Consider the following 22,229-nt stretch of genomic DNA (forward strand, 5'->3'; position numbering starts at 1 on the left):
CGATGCCTCTTGGGTTTGGAGAAAAATACTATATCTCAGGCCTGTAGCTATTGAGGCTATTTTATGCAAGGTAAATGATGGGGCTTCCACTAAAGTTTGGATAGACCATTGGCATCTGTTGGGAATCCTCCTTCCTATTATTGGCTACAGAGAGATACATAGATTGGGTCTTCACAAGCACTCTTTAGTTTCGGACATCATTGACTAGAACGGTTGGATCCCCACTTCCCTCCCCTCTCCTATCAGATATTTGGAATGCTCTCCTCTCCATCTCTAGAAGGCCGACAGGAGCAGGAGATATAGTCAGCTGGACTCCATCTTCTTCAGGATTATTTAGTGCTAAGTCTGCCTGGGACCTCATCAGATCAAGGGGGACAACTCCACCTTGGAGAAAGATCGTTTGGTTTAAAGGCCACACCCCTCGGCACAGCTTTTGAGTGTGGAAAGCTCTCTCCAACTGTCTTCCTACACAATATTTCTTTCTCCACCGGCACATCCCAGTTGATCCTACTTGCTGCCTTTGTCAGAATGCCCCAGAAAACATCAATCACCTCTTCTTCGAATGCCCATTCTCATCTTCAGTTTGGGCAGGAGTATTAGACTGTTGCTGGCCTAGAAGATGAAGAGTTCTCTCATTCAACAAAGAGTGGATATGGGTGGATATGTCTTTTGCAGGATATAATATCTGTGATCTATTGGGAAACTTGCTTTTGGTGCATCCACCTCTTCGATTTGGATGGAGCGCAATATAAGAAGATGGACCTCCAACTCAAGACCTCTTCGTCAGATTTGCGATTTCATCTTTTTCGATGTCATCAGTAAAGTTCCTAGGACCTCTCCTAGTTGCATTCCCTCCCCAAGGAACAGGCATATTGTTGTATCCTGGGGCCTCCCCTCTTCCCTTCTCCCCCCCTCATACGGGTTCTCTGTTGTATGTAGTATTGTTTTCTTTCCCCTGCCCCCTCGGGACCCCCCTTGTTGTTTCTTTTCCTTTTGGTAATGAATATATTATTCACCCAAAAAAAAAAAAAAGTATATCTCATAAACTTCAACTTGAAGCCATAGTTCAAAAACTCGGCGAGATCTCGAATATCTCGAGCTTCTTGAGATGAGATGACATACGAGACACAAAATATGCACAGTTTTGAATAACTTGACCGAAATTTCGAATATTTCGAGAATCTCGGAGAAATTCCGAATATTTCAAGAATCCCAACCTCCTTAGTACTTATAGTATTGTATTGTTGGGACTTGGGAGTTGAGACGTGGAAGACTAGGGTAGTAAGGTGTCTATGACTTGTGTATCATTCATTGTACTTGGGTTGGGTGTTTATGTAATATGCATTGTGAACACTTCACTATATCTTGTGGTTTGTAGTAGAAACTTTAAGTCTTTTAACTATTTCTTAAATAATTATTCAATATTATGCTTCTTCATCCATTATTGCATAATTTACTTGTTTTACTTGCCCAATATGTCTCATATCATTCAAACAATGTGTAGAATAGGCAATATTACATTAAGGGGTTGGCCTTTACTACCAACCATGGGTGCAAATCCAAAACACCAAATTGCGTGTTTTTTTTCCCCTTCAATTTGAAGATTTAAATATGTTTATTAAGCCTAAAACAAACTTCCCTTAAAGTTTCGGAGAACTACCCACCGAAACATCATTCCGAAACAAAAAAAAAAAGCACTATCTCGCCGAGGTCTCGAGAATCTCGACCTGGTCGAGGCGGGTTTTTGAACCATGCTTGAAGCAGAAAGGCCAATAGAAGATCTAGTCCTCAAGTTTCATTCCTAAATTGCCCTCATTACGATCAACTCAAGAAGCACCAATATCTACAAAATTATAACTAAATGAAAGAGCATGTACATAATTTCACATTTTATATCATTTTGAGAAACAAAACAAATTCTACTTTAGAGGAAATAATGTAAGGACTGATTGTTAGGCAATGAAAACCTTTTCCAGCTTTTGCTGCTAGGTTTGTCACCTCAACTTCCAAGTTAGCCAGTCCCTGCACCAAAGCATATGCAAACAATTCCAAGAATAATGAAATTTCGAACTGAAATTTGCTAGAGAATATATCCACATTGACAACAAAATAGTAAAAAATGTTTCAAATTCATTAGATTTTCACACCTTCAAACTATACATTCAGACACTGGATACATAATAGCCCCCAACCATAAAGGGCAAAAATGAACAAAGATAAAACGGAACAAGAAAGATGATATTGATCAAAAGAAACAGAAAATTTGATACATTGAAGTAATGATGCTTTAAAGAGTTGAAAATGTTAACCCAGTTCCTTTTAATCTTATGCTTGTAATTTCAGGTTGGTGGGCAACCAGTTGCATTATATTTATGTAGATGGGTTGATGGTAAATTTTCCTGGGGTTGTGTAAGTTGCTCCCCCCTCTCCCCCCCCTCTTTCTTTAGTTTTACTTAGGGTCTTAGGCCTAGCCCCCCAGGTAGTATCCAATTATTCAATTAATAAAAATTTTAAGGGTGTGCAAAGTAGTTAAAAAAAGAAGGGAAAAGGCTGGGTATGCTAGCGGTATACCGTAAGCTAGCACCTCTATCTTCGTCCCTTTGAGGGGTAAGGGAGTCATTTCAAAGGGGGAAGTGAGAGATAGATACATAGGGTGCTAGCTTACGGTATACCACTAGCATACCAATCCCTCTCCCAAAAAAGAATGTCTGGAAGCCATTGTTAAAATAAATAATTAATTTATGAACTTAGCATAGTTAATATTTAGAAGTACAAAATATGTTTGTAGAACAACTAAAAATGCAAGTCAATGGAATTTCAATTGAGATTCGGATGTTCAGACATGCAGCCACATCGAGATGTTCGCTGACCACCAGCTTAGAAAAGGAAGTGCTCTAGCATAGTTTTTATTTCTTTGATGGGTTAATTGATTAGTTTACTTACTTTTTACATAGGGTTAAGGGATTTGTATTGTTGAAAGCCTAAACTGAATGAAGAGATTGAAGAGGAAGTTGAGCAGAGAAGCAAAGTTTGAAAGACCTATTTGAAGTGTAGATTGAATTCTTGAGGGGTGCTTACACGTACTTAATTATCTACCAATCGTAGAGATGATCAAATCGAACGGAAACAAACGTGAGGGACCCATATGTATATGGCTGTATGTATTTTTATATTGGTATGACTGGTTATTGCTTATTTACATAGCTATACATGTATAAGTAGAATGATGTGAGGGGGATATCTAAGTACTGTTTTATAATTGAATGAAAGAGCTATGATGGATTGTATGTATGTAGATGAATATGGATGTGAGAGAAACATATCTGTATTGTTGTATACCAATATGATGTGTATAGTAAAGATTATGTGGATGTGAGAGAAGCATACTAGTACTGTTGTATGAAGTGTATCATAGTATTTTAACATGTTTCAGTTTATTTGTATGAATGTGAAGCAGCCATATGTATATTGTTGAATGTGTTTGTTTCATTGGTTGGGCTACAAGTATTGCTATATACATGTATGGGTTGATTGATAAATGAAAACATGAATAAGAGTTGTAAAAGAGCACTGTTTATGAATGCATGTTGGTAGACAAATATAAGAGCATGGTTGAATGAATGCTACATTGAAATGTGTATCTGTGTAGGATGAAAAGATGTGTATATGGATTACAAATGAATAATGCCACATACATGATGTAAAGTATGTGATGTTAATGAAAGAAAAGTAAAGTGAGACAATGTACAAGAGATGTGATGAACAAGAATGAAAATAATGAGAAGTCTTATATGTAAGAGATGGAACTCCCATATCTGGATGGAGCGGAACCTTCGTAGATGGACCTCCAACTCTCGGTCCCTTGACCTGATTTGGAAAGCCATCTTCTTCGATGTCAGCTCCAGGCTTCTCTCGCTCCCCCATGGCTGTCTTATTGACTCCCCAAGGAACAAGCTCAATGTTGTTACTTGGGGCTTAGATTCTTCTATTTATATATCTGAATGTGTTTTTTTTTTGGTGAATAAAAAATTAATTACCGAAACCCCAAAGGGAGGGGAGGAAGGAAAAAAAAGGGGGGTGGGAAACTATACAAGCTCAAACCACAGGCCTAGGGGGCCTGGCTAGGAGAGCCAAAGAGAGAAGAATCTAAGCCCCAAGTAACAACAATGTGCCTGTTCCTTGGGGAGTCTATAAGAGAACCATGAGAAAGGATGTGGAGCCTAGAGTTGACATAAAAAAAGATGGCTTTCCAAATCAGGTCAATGGACCAGGAGTTGGAGGTCCATCTATGAAGATTCCACTTCATCTAGATGTGAGAGATGGCAGCACCGAACACAAGCTTGCCAACTGTGTCACAAATAGAGCTTCAAGAAAATGACATATCAAGCCAAAGCCACTCTAGGGCGAAGGGAAAGGGGCGTCTATTTTGGGGCCAGATAGACTGCAAAGCTTTTTTTTCCAAATAGAGGAGGTAAGGGGGCAAAAAAAGAAAAGGTGGTCAACGTCCTCATTCCCATTCCAGCAAAGGATACAGGAGGGAGAGACAGAGATGTGGCGGTGGATGAGGAACGACTGGGTGGGGAGGCAATTATTTAGGGTTCTCCAGACATTGAATGAGTGTCTAGGAATGTGGCCTTTAAACCAAACAAGATTGCGTCAGGGGACTGAAGGGCCATGGGGTCTAACAATATCCCAAGCTGAGCGGGAGCTAAAGAGGCCATTGTTGGAGGGGAGCTAGGTTACTTTGTCCGAATGAGAGGAGTGCGGAGGGGGGGGGGGAGAGGCCCAAATCTGGGTGAAATCGGAGGGAAAGGGGATCGGGGGAGACTAGGATCCTTAGGAGATAATTGAAGAGAGAGGAGCAGATTTGGGGATGCCAGTAGAGGGTACCCTATGGGCACCAAGGATGCTGTAAAGGACTCCAGCGGGATGCCAAGGATCAAGCCAAAGGGAGGTGGAGGTACCATTGGCGATCACAGAGGAAGTGGCACTGAGGGCTAAAGGACGAAGGAGAAGGATTTTTTGCTAGACCCAGGAGGGGTTCGTTGGCAGGGGAACAGTCCAGATGAAATCTAACTTGAGTAAGTAGGAGTAAACTCAATTAACCCAGATTGCGTCCTACTTGGAAGAGATTACCCAGATTAGTTTGAGGAGGCCTGCAATTTGTAATCCCGGGTTCAACGGATGCCAAGGCCTCCTTCAGATTTGGGCCGGCAGATTGCTGCCTAGTTGATCGGGTAGAAGAATTTGGAGAACTCTTGGCCTTTCCAAAGGAAAGCACAGAAGAGAGATTCCTTAGCTTTGATTGTGGACTTTGGAAGCCCATAGATGCCACACCAGTAGATGTAAGCGGATTGGAGAACGGATTTGATCAGAACAATCCTACCCGCATAGGAAAGGAATTTGCCCTTCCAAAACTAGAGCTTCTTACGAATTAGATCAAGCATAGGGGTGCAGTGATGGCCAGTCAGCTTGGCAGGAATAAGGGGGAGGCCAAGGTATTTCACGGGAAAGGAACCAAGGGAAAGCCCAATCAGGTTGAGGAGGCAGGCTTTGACATCTTCAGAGACCTCGGAAAGAAAGATTTGCGATTTTAAGAGGTTAATGGGCAAACTCGAGAGAGATTCGAAGAGCTGAAGGGAAGACATGATGGAAGAGATGGAGGAGGGGGGAGCCTTAAAGAAAATCATAAGATCATCAGCAAAGGCAAGGTGGGTGAGATTGAGAATTTTGCACTTAGGGATGGGGGAGCTGAGATGTAGGTTAGTTTTGGCTTGGATGCTCCTGGTGAGGACCTCAAGAGCAAGGGAGAAGAGGAAAGGAGAGATAGGGCAGCCTTGGTGAATACCAACTTCCGAAGGAAAAATCCCTGCAGGGAAACCATTGATAATGACCGAGAAGAAGGGGGAAGAAATGCATGAGTGGATCCACCTGACAAAGACAGGGGGAAAGGACATCTGGGTTATGACAGCACAAATGAAGTCCCATCTTAAGGAGTCAAAAGCTTTATGGATGTCAAATTTCAAGAGGGCAGCAGGGGAATGAGATTTGCGGTCAAAGCCTCGGACAATCTCCGCACAAAGGAGAATATTGTCAGTAATGCTTCTACTAGAGATGAAGGCCGATTGGTTCAGGCTAACTAAAGAAGGAATAACCAATTGCAGCCGATTGGCCAGAATTTTGGCAATGAATTTGTAGAGAAGATTGCAGAGGGAGATAGGCCTAAAGTCCGACAGGGAAGATGCTCCCTCTGTTTGGGGGTGAGGAAGAGAAGTTTGCTTAATGCGGGGGAGTTGGCTGGGATTATAGAAGAAGCAGCGGATGGCTTTAATGAGGTCATCTTTGATGATGTCCCAACTAGTCGAGAAGAATCCCATACTGAACCCGCCAGGACCTGGAGCCTGATTGAACTTATACGAGAAAATTGTTTTAAGAATTTCATCATCCGAAGGAATGGATTGAAGGAGATCCAAAAAGGAGGAGGGACAAATTTTTTGATGAGATTAGGGGGGATGGGGGAGGGAGAGGAGAGGGTGGGGGCAAAAGAAAGAGGAGAAAAAGGAGATGGCTTGATTTTTAATATCGGGGGCATCATAGATGGGGAACCATCCGGAGCCAGGAGCATGGTAATGGAATTAGAGTTGGGGGCGGGCTTTCAGAGAAACTGAAACAAACACATTCTAAAAATAAAAGATAAATAGACTGCCAATAAAAAGAAAACTACAAAATAAAAGATGTTGTCCATCTCATGTGGGGTCCACCAGTTGGATCGGCCTGGTCCAAGATTCTCCTGCATCAGCCTCCTTTCCCTGAGGATTGAACTTTGCTTTGTTTGTATTGTTTTTACTTCATGTCCTTCTTTATGGGCTCCTTGTATCTCCTTCCTCTTTTGGTAATGAATTTTTTTTTCACCCACAAAAAAAGAAAGAAGGATCTAGCCTCTGGAGAAGCTTTCAAAACATTTGTAGAGGATTCTCTAATCTCTTTTAGATGTTGTTGCTTTGTTTCTATCATTTCCTCGTTTATTGTAAAGGAAGTCAATTTCAAACAATAAAAAACAGAAAAATTGGCAAATTTTGATTTATTCCCACAGCTTCCCATGCAGCCTAATGCAACAAATCATAGAACATGATTTGATTGTGTTTGTCAATAGCAGATCACCACATTGGATACCTGCTGTAACTAATTATCACAAACTCAACATGAAGACGGCATTTCTCAACAGACAATAACTGCCTGCAATTATCTCAATTCAGTCTTCAGAGTCTGCTAATTTGGAATTCATCTCAAAATAAATTTAAGCAGTATCACTACATAAGAAGTTGAGGAAATATATTGCCTGATTGTATCGCAAGGGAACAATCAGATAAATTAAAGCCACTAAATAAATTCTCCAGAATTAAAGATTGAAATAAAAGTTATCAATACATTCCAAACCGGACCACTCGGTGGGGGGGGGGGGAGAGGGTCAAAAACAAAATGTCTCATTTTTGTAACGTGCTGTTGGAAGTAGCGACTTAAGGCCCAGCACAGCACTGCTGGTCAAAATATTTGGCCCATCACCCAAATGCATGGTCCAAAACTGTTCTGGTACAAGAGTTCTGGACACAGCTGGACCAGCTGGCCACAGTCTGTCACTAAAATTGGTTTAGGACTGCTCCTACTTCCAGAACATTGGTTGGAAATTCTGCAAATATTTTTAATATGGTGGCCATGCTCACAAGATACAATGCCCACCATGCAAATTTGAACTGGCAGTTGAATATGTAAGATAATCAATGCATAAAAACCAATTAGAACAAGTAGATACCTTCCGAGGAACTTCAAATATGAATAATTCATTCCACTTGGCAGTGCCTGCAGTTAGGTTATTATTCTTGGAAATTGAAGGCTTCACACATTTAGTCCTTGCACTCTGAGGGAAAAGCTTTTGCTGATCAGTTTCCAGACTATCAACAACAAGGCGTAAAGCACAGAAGAAGTTATGGCTATTTCCATCATCAACAATAGGTAGACCCTGCAAAAGTAGAATGTGGTCATGTCCACTCATAAAGGTTTAAAGGTTCATTAGCAATTCATAAATAAACTTCATTATGTGTACAACCCTGGCCTCAGATATCTGTACAGCAACATAACAGCATGCTTCTCTAGACTCAGCTGCAACATTCAGCCTATCTGAAAACCTTGGAGGTGGCATCCATGCAGAAATGCAGTCTTCATGATGTAGCAGCTCAAGAGTTTCAGAATTCTGCTCAACTTTCTTGAGATAAATATCACATCCAAGCCTATTCTCTATAACCATGGTCCGAAAATCTTCATCCAATGCTGAAAAAGCTGAATCTACTCCGTCTCTGAGATGGCTACTAGCGTCCTGCAAAGGTAGTTCATTAATAAGTACCTATATAGGATCTGAACAAACATACTGCTAAACCTCTATCATCAACAGGAGAAGTTCAAGTAAATTTTACATCATTTACTTTGACAGATTTCTTCTCAAATTCTGCCTGTTTTCTCCATGAGACTATAGTTTCTGCAAAAGTCTCAACATTTGCAGCACTAATGTTCACATTTACAATACTTGTTGCAGCAACACGCACTCGCTTTCCGACTCTTGATGTTATATCAAAACTGGTGTTATATGTTTCAAACCTACAAAACCAGAACAATTAAAAAAAAAAAGAGAATGTAGGTGACTGGGTACAAGACATGTTGACATACCACAAAGAACAGAAAACCAGAATTACAGCTCATAGATACATTACTTGAATATTCCATCAAACGGCTCCACCAGCGGTTCCCATGCTTCTAATTGTGTGTTGAATGTGGAAGCAGCAATTGAAGATATCAGTACCGCATTCATCGCTTCCAGTCTACCATGTGTTGCAAGGTTGATGTTTGTAATAGTTGTATCAAACAGTGGTGTCATCTGAAAAGGTCAAAATTTCAAAAATATAAATAATTATCTTTTCCATCCAGGAAACAGATAATCTTTTTCTTTAGGATGCTTACCATTCCACATAAGCTGTCTACCACTGTCAAAGAGAAGCATCTTAGCTTAATCTCACCACTTATGTTCTCCCGTGTCTTCAGTTTCATTGAATCACCTATACTGTAAGCCAAACGGCTAGATGGTTTTTTCAGATCAGAACGGGCAAGGAAACTATAGGCCTATACATGAGAGCCACATAAGATTATATTAGACAATTAGCAACGAAATTTACGTTGGGTTGAAATTATAGGTGTCAAGGCTTCATCTAGGAGCCTTGTTGGTGTTGCCTTGATTTTTTTTGTCTCCAACGCCTGGGTCGCCTAGACGCCAAGACAACTATGGTTGAAATGTGATGAACGATATCACAAAAGAGTAAATAAAAAATACATACAGAAACTATTTTTTCTTAACCTGATTTTCAACTTTCCAAATGCTCCAGCAGTGAGAACCCTTTGAACTGGTAGATGTTGAAATGGGAACCTCTGGAATGTTAGCTTGGTTAACAAGATCCATACGTGGGCAGCAAAAGGAGCTTATAGGTGGTGGTTCATCTTTTCTTGATACAACACATCCTAAAGAAGTGTAACCCGGGGGAGCAATTGGGTACCAAAAGAAAGCTTCATCAAGACCTTTTGTCACCAAATGGGCAACTTTAGTGAATTGCACAGGCTTTGCAGATATTTCGGGATTATCATCCTTAAAAATGATTCCCAGAGCAGGCGGTTCTAAGCTGAAAGTAATAAACACCAAAATTTATCAGAAAATGTAATTTACACATCTGATAATAGCGATACAGCAAGTTTGAATTGATCTAACCCCTCAGCGATGCAGTCACCAAGTATGGCATATCCAGGACGTGGTATTGGTCTCCATATCGAAAATGCTCGACGAAGGTCACCACCCTTGTCCCACCAAATTCTCTCGAAATGTGGGGTTGATATATAACAATTACTGGATTTTGAAATTGATCTGAGAATGTCCCAACCAGAGGAACTAGCACTCTCCTTACTTCCTTGCTGACCTCCATAGCCTTGGTTATGACTGCCATCTGATGCAGAATTTTCTGAGGAAGAACGGAACCAGTTCGAGTTTCTTAAGAGAATATGAGCAAGCTCACAACCAGTGCTGGAAGGGCAGTCTGGAGCAGGATGGGCAAAAAATGATCCAACAACATTATCAAGGCACCAAATGCTAAATCCAGAGGAGAACTTTGGATTTGATGGAATACTAAAAATGCACTCTGAATATACTGTATTAGTCATCAGATCAGAACGTATGCAATAAACGATGTGACTTGGTGGTGGTTGGTTTCCCATGTGTGCTACACACCCTAATGCTGAATATCCGGGTGGTGCAATGGGTAACCAAAGTGAGCAATCACCGACGTCATCAGATTGGGCTTCATCTCCTTCCAATCCATAAATATCAGAGAAGAAACCAATGAGCTTGAAACCAAGAGGTTTCCGTACACGCCCATAAGTATTACCAACTGCCAGTACTGCTTGTGACGGAGGGATAGGCCTGAGAGATGCAACAGAGTTACTTAACAAACTTCATCCCAACCAAGAAAAATGGAAGTATAATTACTCCCAATTAGCTTTTAAGTGGATTATTGAATGCAAAGAAAAAGATATTGCATGTGTTTTGTATTTATTGATCATTTATGTTACAAACTTACAACCGCTTATCCCAAAAGCTCGAACTGTGAAGGGAAACAAAAATGTCCATCAACACAAAACACCCCCCGGCAGGTGTAGAGCCCAAAATTACTCCCAATTAGCTTTTAAGTGGATTATTGAATGCAAAGAAAAAGACACTGCATGTGTTTTGTATTTATTAATCATTTATGTTACAAACTTACAACCACTTATCCCAAAAGCTCGAACTGTTAAGGGAAACAAAAATGTCCATCAACACACACGGCTCCGCACGTGACACCATCATGTGGTGGAGCCATCACTTGGCACCCAGGGACACAAAGCATAGTGGGGACAGGGGCACCACAACCTCACTTACCAGGGATCAAACACCTGAACTCCTAACTCTGATACCACGTTACAACCGCTTATCCCCAATGCTCAAGCTATTAAGTACGGGCAACAACAATCAACAATGTATATCAAAACACAACAACACAGTGGTAGTTACGGTTTATTAGTTATGGTCTATCATAGGGGTTCTTGTATAATGTTTCTTTTCTTGTTAGGTACTTATGTGTAAATACACATAAGTCCAGGTCATTAAGTTGTAATTATTATAATTTGTTTTGTCATAAATAAAGGGATTGGCTCACGGTTAGTGGTATCTAGTCTAACCGCAAGCAATGTTTCCTTTTCTCTCCCAATTATTCTCTTCACAGGGCTGGTTCTCTTGGTTTCAGATTCTACTATAATTTAATCAACACAACATCGTGGCCTATGTTATGTGGGTTTGGGTGCAGGAATGAGTCTAGGAGTCAGATCCATCAGACTCTTAAAATTTCAGGATACAGGGCCTTGGTAATGCATTGCTAATCCCGAACCAGGGAGTTTCAGTGGAAGATTAGCTTGTGACAGGATCATAGGTATAGAAAAAAGGACCAGAATAAGAGAAAATTGAATAATGCAACCAAAACAAATTTGATATGCATAAATTCTGGCAGATTTCTGTAATCATTCAATATAACAGGTCTGTAAAAGATGATCTAAATCTGTCTGACAGATTCAGACATGGAGTAATCCTATTGGGGGATGAAAAAAGATTGAAAGCAGCAGAATTTGATGGGCAGGTCTATGGGGTTTCAGATAAGAATATAGCAAAGTAATTACAATCAGATAAAAATTAACAAGAGACCAGAAAACAGAGATAAATCCAGGGTTCAGAGATCAAAATTGAATAAATTTAGTAAGAGAAGGATTTTTGAAATTGATGGATAATGCAGATCTAAGAACGGATCAGAAACCATATTCAGATTAAATAATAGCAGTTAAACTTTAATAAGATATAGAATATCAGTACAAAAAACTGAGATATAGTAGTAGTTGTAGTAGTAGTAGTAGGAATCGTTATCCTCTCCTGTCCGCTGCCCGGACAGGACCTTACTGTCCCCTCACATGGGGGCACAAAATGACGACTTAACCTTGCCCGGGCAGTGTGTTCGGGCAGGGGGTTAGGTCGTCATTTTGCGCCCCCATGTGAGGGGACAGCATGGTCCTGTCCGGGCAGCGGACAGGAGAGGAAAAAAATTCGTAGTAGTAGTAGTAGTTAGTAGGTTTTCTAGAGAAAAGCAAAATTGTAAGTGAACTAAAGCCAGTTCAAACTGAGCTCATTTGTCCAATGGTAACTGTGAGGCCTTTGGCTAGACACTTGGTTGATTTCCATGTCCCTGAATGAATTCTACCAGGAACAAATTTTTCACAATTAATCTGCAGTGCAATTGATTTCACACCATAATGTTTTGTTGCTACAGGAAATTGCATTCCACAATGCTACCCATATGATGTAGGAGGCTTTACAATTAAAAGCTTTTCAGCCCAAGAAGTCAGTTTGAGAGCAACAGCAAGGGCTAAATTTATGAACAACAAAGAGTAAATACAGCTTGCTATTCAAATATTTCTTTTATTCCTTCCGCTTAATAGAAGTTGGTTCCCCTGACATCATTTTAGCAAAAATCTCTGGGAAAGACAAAATTCAACGAAGAAGAGACATATTTAACAGTATTACATCAGCCACAGTTTGACAGCAATAAGGAAGCCTGTGATTCAGAGCAGAAGCATAAGCAACGATGTTTTAGTTGTTTAAGCCATTTAGGCTATTGCTTTGGGCCTATGAATTAATGATTAGGAATATAAGTTGAATTAATGATTTTTAATTTACATAATATCCCTGTAGGATAAGGTTAGTTGGGTTTAATTAGTCTTTATTTTAGGTTCTCTCTTTTGGACAACCACCCTATAATAGATGTCCCAGCAATGGTATTTTGGTAAATTTAGTAGGGTTAAGAAGGGATATAAAGCACTGTAAACGACCAAAATTGTGGCCATCATTTTTATTTTTAAATAAGGTGAAGTTTACACTCTGAATTCTATATGCCATTACATTAACAATTAAAATGACTATGTATGGAAAAACATGGCTGTCAGTAATTATAAACCATGAAAGTTCAAATTTACAAGGAAATATGAAGAAGAAATTCAAGGTCTCAATAGGTCATGACTCTTATTGTTCATACATCTGTAATGTAGGGAAAAGAGTGTCTATGTGGAAAAATTGAACAAGAAAGGTACATGATAAGTTGTCTCAACGTCCAGAAGTTTCACTACCTTGATGTTACGCAATCACCCAATATAACATAGTTTGAGGGAGCTCGGGGCCTCCAAAAGGTAAGGTTGTAACCAGGCCCATTTCCTGCAGCACCAGATGACAGAACCCAATTAGTGAAATTAGGACTGGATGAACTTGTCAAAAAAATTGTTGCAGCTACAGAGTACCACCACAAGGATATAGCTAGCACTATGAGAATGAGGTGCACTTTAAGCTTAAAGTAGAATTTCAAAACTCTATGACAAGGTTGAGTTACCTTTTGGGGACATCCAAAGTCGATCAAAATTGGTGCAAGAAGCCAGTGGATCTGCATTTCCATATTGTAGTGCTGCAACTGCCTGATTTTGCAGCTTAATGACAAGGGAAATAACACTCAGTGAAAGGTGGATGCATACATCTGTAGATATCACAGATATATTTGTCTTCTCTTTAACAGAAGTATATCCCCCAGAAATGTCCACTGGATCAAGAATAATGAGACCTGAACCAGCCTCAATCATAAGATCTTTCACCAGGGCTCGTATCCAAGTATCACTTTCTTTTGAAGCATATCTGTTGCGAAACACACACACAGAGACCATTTAATCCAATGTGAAAGTTAATTATTTAACATCAAAGAACATTTACTGTGTCGGGCTATGGTGCAGATAAAACAATAGGTTCCTGAACCACAAATGAGGGTGTCATATATTAAAAAATAACTTTCATGATAGGGAACTTGAAGAATGTGAAAGACATTTCTAATGGTTTTATGACCATGATTTTCAGTATTTTGATGTTGATAAGAAATGACTATGTAGCTGTCATCTGTGAAGGCTAACTGTTGGTTGAACCGTGGGTCAGAGAGAGGAAATAAAATAATAGAATGACTTGTATTAATGATAGAAAGGCCCCTCTATTTATGGGGAAGTTACAAATAATAGAAGCTAGGCGATGTGGGACTAAAACCCACATAGCCGACATAACCTAATAACACCTAATAACATAAAAATAACCCCAAAAGGACCAGAATACCCCCATGGTATTCTGGTGTACATTATTCTAACACTCCCTCTCACGCTGGATTATACAAATATGAAAGAAGGAAGATCCAGCGTGGACTAAAGAAAAAAACTCTCTACTAAAGAAAAACTCTCTCCATAACAATGCTAACACTCCCTCTCAAGTTGGCGCATACAAGGTACTAATGCCCAACTTGAATAAAACGGGAAAAATAAGTTATATCAGAATCCAGCTTCAGAATGAATGCAGCTCCCAAATAGACCTTCAAACTTGGACCGACTTGATCAGCAAACAAGGCATCTCTCACCAATCTTTGTCCAATAATGAATTTCTGAATTATAATCTTGAAGAAAAACAACTAGGGTAGCCGGCAAATGAGTCAAGTAGCAGTAAAGAAGATTAAGCAACGGAAAAAGCAACCAAACTGTAGGATCTCATATGGGCAGGCAATAACCAAACATCTTCAAAACTTTAAGGCCAACCTCCCCCTTATGACAAACTTTAATTCAATAACAAAGTAGATACCCATTGGCAATGGTGAAACCTCTGACCTTCTATGTTTTGCACCAAGTGTCCCTGCATGTTCTGCTTTCTGCAATGGCTGCAGGTATACTGTATATAATCCCCCCCTCACGTGTAGTGCACGTGGACATAAGAGAAATTAGGTTAGAGATAGGGCAAAACATAACATTCCAGAATGGTTCAGTGGCTGCCAAGTGTAATGGAAAAAAGAAGAAATGGTAAAGAAGAGAATACCATTAACTTCCAAGGGTGTTATGGGTAATGCCAAAGGTATGTTTTGGGAGGTGGTGAAGGAAAAACAGCAGTGGGATAATTGAGTAGGATTAACTTGGGTAACATAGAAAGCTCCAACCTTCTTCCATCAATCAAACAAACACTTTGAATGGAAACCCCTGCATGGGAGAAACTCCTAACCCCAATATGCATATCTGAAAAAGATACAAATCTGATTCGAAGTAAGGAAATGCTCCAATTGTCAAAGCTTGTTCAATCTTCAAACAGGGAGGAGCAATTGTGCAAAAGATTCCATGGTAGAAACTCCCACATGCTAGACAGTACTAAGAAGATATCCGGACAGCAATGAATGGAAGTAGCCTCAACAAAACTGGATCAGATTTGAATCTGTACCAATGCTAGTATGCAAGCTCCAAAGTATGCCGGATATTAACCAGAAAAGCTCCACATAACTGAATAGTTTCGTAGGTGCAACCAAAAAATCGTGGAACACATTGTGTTAATCCCAAATAGGCTGGTCTCCAGGTTAGTAGATGCGAGTCTTCAATAACGAAAGAAATTCGATCTCCAATAAGAGGAAACACAGTTACAATTATAGGGCAGCAGTATTCTACATGAAGGCAGCAGTAACACATCAACCAATCATGCTTACAGAAGCCAATCAATAACACCAGCCAGGTAGGTAGTGAAGCTCATAATAACCAGCCAAATAAGATAAATAACCAGACAAATCCATAGGCAGTTGAAGCAGCCAGCCATATAGGAACAAGAAAAAAACAGCCTGATAATTGAAGAAACCAAGCCAACAGAATGAACTGGAATTTGTTACAAAAAACCTTATGTAAGATGCTGAATAATGGGCTGTATACTCCTCTGATGTTGATAAAACTCTCCTAAAAAAATTAGCAACTGTGGACTGCCCTACCCCTTGGATCAATTATAGCCAGGGTTTTGTAAAAAACCCTGAAAGTGAATATCGATTGTAGGGAAGGGGTCTTCAACAAAGGTGAGGCTGACATGTCAAAGGTGCTTGCTTATTGTAATACTTGCTGACCAAAAACTGCTGGAATGGATCTCCAGTTCAAATGACCAATCTCCTTGGTAATTGAGACTTGATCTTCACATGGGAGAAATACCTAAAAATCGCAGATAATGAGGGCAGCAGCTATCTTGGGCAGTAGACCTTCTTCAAGCCATAAATAGATGAAGTAGAATGTCCTTCATGATGGTAGAAACACCTCCAAAAAACTCCAGAATCAGCAGGTAATCCCATCCCAAAAAATCGATTTATTGCAGGGTTTTAAAAAACCCTGAAGGTGGAGATCGATTGGGGTAGGGCCATCTAGAAAACTTGGATAAGTGCAAGATTGAGGTCTTGTGGTCCTTGAAGTGGGAGTAATCAGCCCTCCAAAAATGAGCAAAAACTGAAACCTGAAAGTCAGGGTTTTTGGCTGGTAACCAAATTAGCAGGTTAAGGAATTTTTGTTGTAGAAACAAATCCAGCCATCAGAAAGGGTTCAAACTTAGGTCGAGTAGGGCTTGTAGTAATAGGGAATCACCCCCAAAAAATTAGCTGCATCTGAAAAAGGAAACACCAAAATCGATTGGAGTCAGGGTTTTACAAAACCCTGACAAGTTGAGATCGATTAGGGTAGGGGCTGGAATAAATAATAATTGATGGAGAGAAAGAAAAGAGGGATGTTAGGTCAATGGAATAGGGTAGGAAGGTGCTGGAAAAGGCTGCATATGGTGCTCCAAAAGTGGAGGATCAGTCTTCTTTAGGTGATAGGAATCTGATCTCCAAAGACAAAAGGGAAACTCCAAATCGCAGATTAGGGTCCAGCAGGATTTTAATAAAAAACGATAGAAGAGAAAGGGGGGCAGCACTAAATCATCAATATTATGTCTACCTCATTAGTGCTGCCCTTGTTTTTGGGCTGAAAGGGAGAAGAACAGGAGCAAGCAAAATGAGAAAAGGGAGAAGAGGAGGAGAGATCGATTGGAGGAAAAGAAGGGAGAAAATAGGGTTTTTCTCTCTAACCTAGATCAGACCAGCTCTGATACCATGTTGGTTGAACTGTGGGTTAGAGAGAGGAAATAAAATAATAGAATGACTTGTATTAATGATAGAAAGGCCCCTCTATTTATGGGGAAGTTACAAATAATAGAAGCTAAGCGATGTGGGACTAGAACCCACATAGCCGACATAAGTTAATAACACTTAATAACATAAAAATAACCCCAAAAGGACCAGAATACCCCCATGGTATTCTGGTGTATATTATTCTAACACTCCCCCTCACGCTGGATTATACAAATATGAAAGAAGGAAGATCCAGCGTGGACTAAAGAAAAAAACTTTCTACTAAAGAAAAACTCTCTCCATAACAATGCTAACACTAACTTTTAGGAAGATAAAAAAAGAAGAAGGGGTGTGTGGGTTTAGTCCCACATCGGGTGTGTGTTGTGTATATCTGCCATTCCATGGTCCTAAAAGTCGGTTAACCTTTTGGGATTGGTGTGTGGTTTGTGTGATTACACTTCCATAAAAAAAAAAAAAAAAAAACTTTTAGGAAAATCTCTCCGAAGGATGAGTGAAAAATCTAAAAACTAGGGGTTTTTTATTAGCTAATCGATGTTATGATGAGTTTTCTAGATCAAGAAGTGGTTTATCAATTGTATCTTACCTGCCAAATACCACTAATCATTTGGAGTGATTATCTTTGATTATTTGGAGTTCGGTGGATTCATCCTAGAGATGCCAAATTGATGTTTACTTTGGTAGCTACATGTTCAGTTTGCCCTAAGAGACTGACACCTCAGAGTGTTCTTCAAGGTACTTGGTGAGAGAGTAATATAAGGGTCGTCAAGAATGGCTCAAGATCAAGGCCAAGAATTTGTGTAGACATTGGTCAATATTGCTTGACTCTCCTTTTCTTGTAAAGATACAAACTAGACTGCTTAGCGGGTGAGCATTAAAAAAAAATCATTTGAGAAGATTGACTCAGCCTTTTGTTTCTTTTGTCACAATGAAAATGTATACGTGCAAAAATTGATTGAATAAGAAATATTGGAACATGGAGTGAGTGCTCCCCCCTGCCCTTGGTGGTCTCACCTGTCTGCACCTCCCTCTCCCACCCTTCCCCCTCGCCTATCGTCCCTCCCCCCTCCCTCTTTTGGTGCGAAGGCTTGGAACTCCCTTTTCAGCCATGCACTATCGTCTGTTAGGGAGGCCTGCCGCCCTTCATTTTGTCTCACCTTCTCTTGCTAGGAATACTAAAGTTTCTCTCTGCCCAACCGGGCTGCTTGATTCTGAAATTTCAAGATGGAAAAATTGCCTGGTTGGTCACTTCATCGGCAATGGACTCCCTTTCAACATGATCAAGCTGTCTTTGAGCAATCAATGGAGCATAGTTATCAAGGCGGGAAAGCGATCATGGCATTTTAGAGGGGCAAAATTCAAGGCGACAAGGCGTCCAAGGCGACCAAGGAGCATGGACGCCATGGCGACGCCTTGATAACTATGCAATAGAGGGCTCAAGGGACTATGAGCATATAAGTATGTACCAAGTACAATATTAGATTCCCAGACTTGGGAGGATAAATATTAGATTGTGTGGGCCTCATGGCCATCTCGCATGGTGGAAATAAAATAGGACATCGATAGATATTTTTTAGGTTTCTATGGGACCCATGCCAGCTCGTATTAGGAGAAGAATGCTGCCAATAAGCCTTATTACGTAAGATGTCAGTAAATCCCTGTGGGGTCCATGGACAGCTAGCGGAAGGAGGAATCCTAAGTCCTAAACTTTAGGAAGTCTTTACGGTCTTACGTGGGATTTATTAGCTAAATTTTAGTTTCTATTTTTGGGTTTTATCAAATTAGTAGTTTCCTTTTCCTAGGATTCTTTGGTTTCTTTTTTGGGTGAATAAATATATATTACCAAACCCCAGGAGGGGGCAGGAAAAGAGGGGAAGGGATATACAAGGGAAAGAGGGGGGGGGGAGAGAAACAACAAGTCAACCTACGTAGAGGTGGAAGGAAATAAAATAGACAGATCCAGGCCCCAGGGGACGGCGATATGCCTGTTCCTAGGGGGAGTCCAGAACCGGACGAAGACAGGTGCGGCTGAGTTTGGAAGAGACTTCAAAGGAGATGGCTTTCTAAATAAGATCATAAGATCGAGAGTTGGAAGTCCATCTCCTGAGGTTCTGCTCCATCCAAATGTGGTAGATAGCAACTCCAAAAACCAGCTTTCCAATGGTGTCACATATCGAGGACCCAGAGAAGGACGTAACCATCTAAAGCCATTCTCACTCAAAGGGAAGCGGTCTCCTGTTGCGGGCCAGATCGAGGATAGGGCTTTTTTCCAAATGGTAGTGGTAAAAGGGCAAGCAAAGAAGAGGTGGGGGGGGTGTCCTCAAGACCATTCCAGCAAAGGGAGTAGGCAGGGGGGATAGGGATGTGACGGTATATCAGGAAGGCTTGGGTTGGGAGGCAAAGGCAGAGGGATCTCCAAGCTGTGAAACTGTGGAGAAGGATATGGCCTTTGAACCAGACTAGGTTGTGCCAGGGGACGGTGGGAGCAGGGTCTCGAACAAAGTTCCAGGCAGAGATAGTGCTAAAAAGGCTATTGGGGGAGGCCAACCAAAGGGTTTTGTCCGCATGGGGGGGAGGGGGGAGGGGGGAGGGGGGGAAGCAGGCCAAATCCGAGACACAATGGAGGGATTAAGGAGAGGGGCGGGGACCAGGATCCAGAGGGAATGAGATAGGAGAGGGAGGCATTTTTAGGGAGACCAGAAGAGTAGATCATCTTGGGGCCAAGGACACAATAGAGAACTCCAAGAGGGTGCCAAGGGTCAAGCCAGAGGGAAGTGGAGGATCCGTCCATGATAGAGGATGAGATACCTTGAAGGGCAAGGGGGCGGAGGGAAAGGATCTTGCGCTAGATCCAGGAGGAATCAGAGGGGGTGGCAGCAGTCCAGATGGAGTCGGACTTGAGAAGGTGAGAGTAGACCTAGTTGACCTAGATGGAATCATGACGAGAGGACATCTTCCAGATAAGCTTAAGAATGCTTGCAGTGTTGGAGTCCCGGAAACGCCGTATCCCTAGACCACCCTCGGAATTGGGAAGGCAGATAGACTTCCAGCTAACATGATGGAGGAATCTAGAAGAGTCGATCCCTTTCCAGAGGAAAGCATAGAAGAGGCATTCCATTGCCTGGATGGTGGCTTTCGATAAGCCGAAAATCCCACTCCAATAAATGTAAGAAGCTTGGAGGACAGAACGGCTACAAACAAGGCGACCAGCGTAGGAAAGGAGCTTACTTTTCCAGAGTTGGAGACGCTTGCGGATGTTATCCAACATAGGAGCACAATGGTGATTGGAAAGCCTGGCAGGGATGAGAGGAAGCCTAAGGTATTTAACAGGGAAGGAGCCAATGGAGAATCCAGTCAGACGCAAAAGGGAGTCTCTATTGGAATCGGGAATGCGAGAGAGGAAGATTTTGGATTTAATGAGATTAATGCGGAGACCTAAGAGGGTCTCAAATAGGTGGAGGGAATCCATGATAGCGGAGATGGAAGAGTGAGAGGCCTTAGAGAAGATCATCAGATCATCTGTAAAAGCTAAATGGGTAAGGTTAATATGCTTACATTTAGGAATGGGAGAGATGAGATGGAGATTAGTCTTGGATTGAAGACTCCAAGAGAGGACTTCCAGAGCGAGGGAGAACAGGAAAGGGGAGAGGGGGCAGCCTTGGCGAATGCCCACTTTAGAGTGGAAGCATAGAAATTTCGCCAAATTTCGTATATCTCGAGTTGTCCGAGATACGATACCAATCCGAAATGGAAAAATACCATATTTCGACGATATCTCGTGAGATATCGATGAAATATCGTGGACTTACGATATATCGCGAGATATTGAAAAGTTCACTAAAAGTGTCACGTGCAATATTTCGAATATTTCGGTCATCTCGTTTCAAAAATTTCGGAAATCTCGGTCATTTTGGCATTTTACACCCACAGAAAAATACCATATTTCGACAAAATTTCGTCGAAATTTCAGTATCTCGGAAATTTCGGTCAGACCGAAACACCGAAATGAAACGAGATTTAGTACCATGAGTGGAAGACCCGGTCGGAGACCCATTGACTAGAACGGAGAAGGAGGGGGAGGAAATGCAAGCATAAATCCAGCGAACGAAGGCTGGGGAGAAGCCCATTTGAGAAAGCACTCCACAGATGAAGTCCCAGCAAAGGGGGTCAAAAGCTTTGTGAAGGTCAATTTTCAATAGGGAGGCCGGAGAGTGGGATTTGCGGTAAAATCCATGCACGATTCCAGAACAAAGGATAATGTTGTCCGCAATGCTTCTCCCAGAAATGAAAGCGTATTGGTTGGGGCTACCTAGGGAGGGGACCATAGTCTTAATTCTGTTGGCAAGGATTTTGGCAATGAACTTGTAGATGAGATTGTAGAGGGAGCTAGGCCTAAAATCAGAGAGAGAAGTGGCTCCATCTTTTTTAGGGATGAGGCAGATGAAGGTTTGGTTGACCTGAGCCAGCTGGCTGGGCTTGAAAAAGAAGCTGTGAATGGCTTTGAAGAGGTCTCCTTTAATGGAATCCCAGCAACTCAGGAAGAAACCTATACTGAATCTATTAGGACTGGGGGCTTTGTTGGATTTGTGGGAGTGAATGACCTTGGAGATCTTATCATCAGAGGGAATGGCAATGGGGGAATCCACAAGCTGGGGAGGGATAAACTTGTTGATGAGGTCAGGAGGGAGTGGAGGAGGGGAAAAAGGGGGGAGAGATTGAAAAGGTCGGAGAAGAAAGAGATGGAGGCTGATTTAATATCATGGACCGAGGTTAGGGGGGAGCAATCAGGGGAATGCAAGAGCGTGATGGAATTAGAGTTGAATCTAGCTCTCAGGGACCTATGGAAGTAAGCTGAGTTTGAGTCTCCCAACTCTAACCACTTCATACGGGACTTTTGGCGCGGGAAGCTTTCCTCAAGGGAGGAGAGAGAATGCAGTTCCTCTGAGAGTTGTTTCTCCTCAGGGGCAAGCACAGGGTTGAGAGGGTCAGATTGGAGTCTGAACTGAACAGAGGAGAGGTTGGATTTGCAGGAGGAAAGCATGGAATTGATGTTACCAAAGGTGGAGAGATTTCAGCTTT

The 22,229-nt window shown here is 41.3% G+C and overlaps 1 protein-coding gene across 2 annotated transcripts in view; it reads right to left on the bottom strand.

The window, feature by feature from the left end:
• The window catches only part of LOC122658659, a 218,728-nt gene that overhangs the window by 60,120 nt on the left and 136,379 nt on the right, over positions 1-22,229 (bottom strand). Inside the window, exons 37-46 of one of the 2 annotated variants that reach the window (XM_043853701.1) lie at positions 13,548-13,843; positions 13,291-13,375; positions 9,806-10,510; positions 9,401-9,719; positions 9,010-9,168; positions 8,763-8,926; positions 8,478-8,649; positions 8,105-8,371; positions 7,811-8,017; positions 1,968-2,022 (exon numbers count right to left, since the gene is read on the bottom strand). In XM_043853701.1, coding sequence (XP_043709636.1) covers positions 1,968-2,022; positions 7,811-8,017; positions 8,105-8,371; positions 8,478-8,649; positions 8,763-8,926; positions 9,010-9,168; positions 9,401-9,719; positions 9,806-10,510; positions 13,291-13,375; positions 13,548-13,843 — 2,429 coding nt within the window. Of the gene's footprint in view, positions 1-1,967; positions 2,023-7,810; positions 8,018-8,104; positions 8,372-8,468; positions 8,650-8,762; positions 8,927-9,009; positions 9,169-9,400; positions 9,720-9,805; positions 10,511-13,290; positions 13,376-13,547; positions 13,844-22,229 lie in introns of both variants that reach the window. The other variant, XM_043853700.1, reaches the window with a different exon arrangement.

This window comes from Telopea speciosissima, chromosome 4 (assembly GCF_018873765.1).
Source record: "Telopea speciosissima isolate NSW1024214 ecotype Mountain lineage chromosome 4, Tspe_v1, whole genome shotgun sequence".
NCBI lineage: Eukaryota > Viridiplantae > Streptophyta > Magnoliopsida > Proteales > Proteaceae > Telopea > Telopea speciosissima.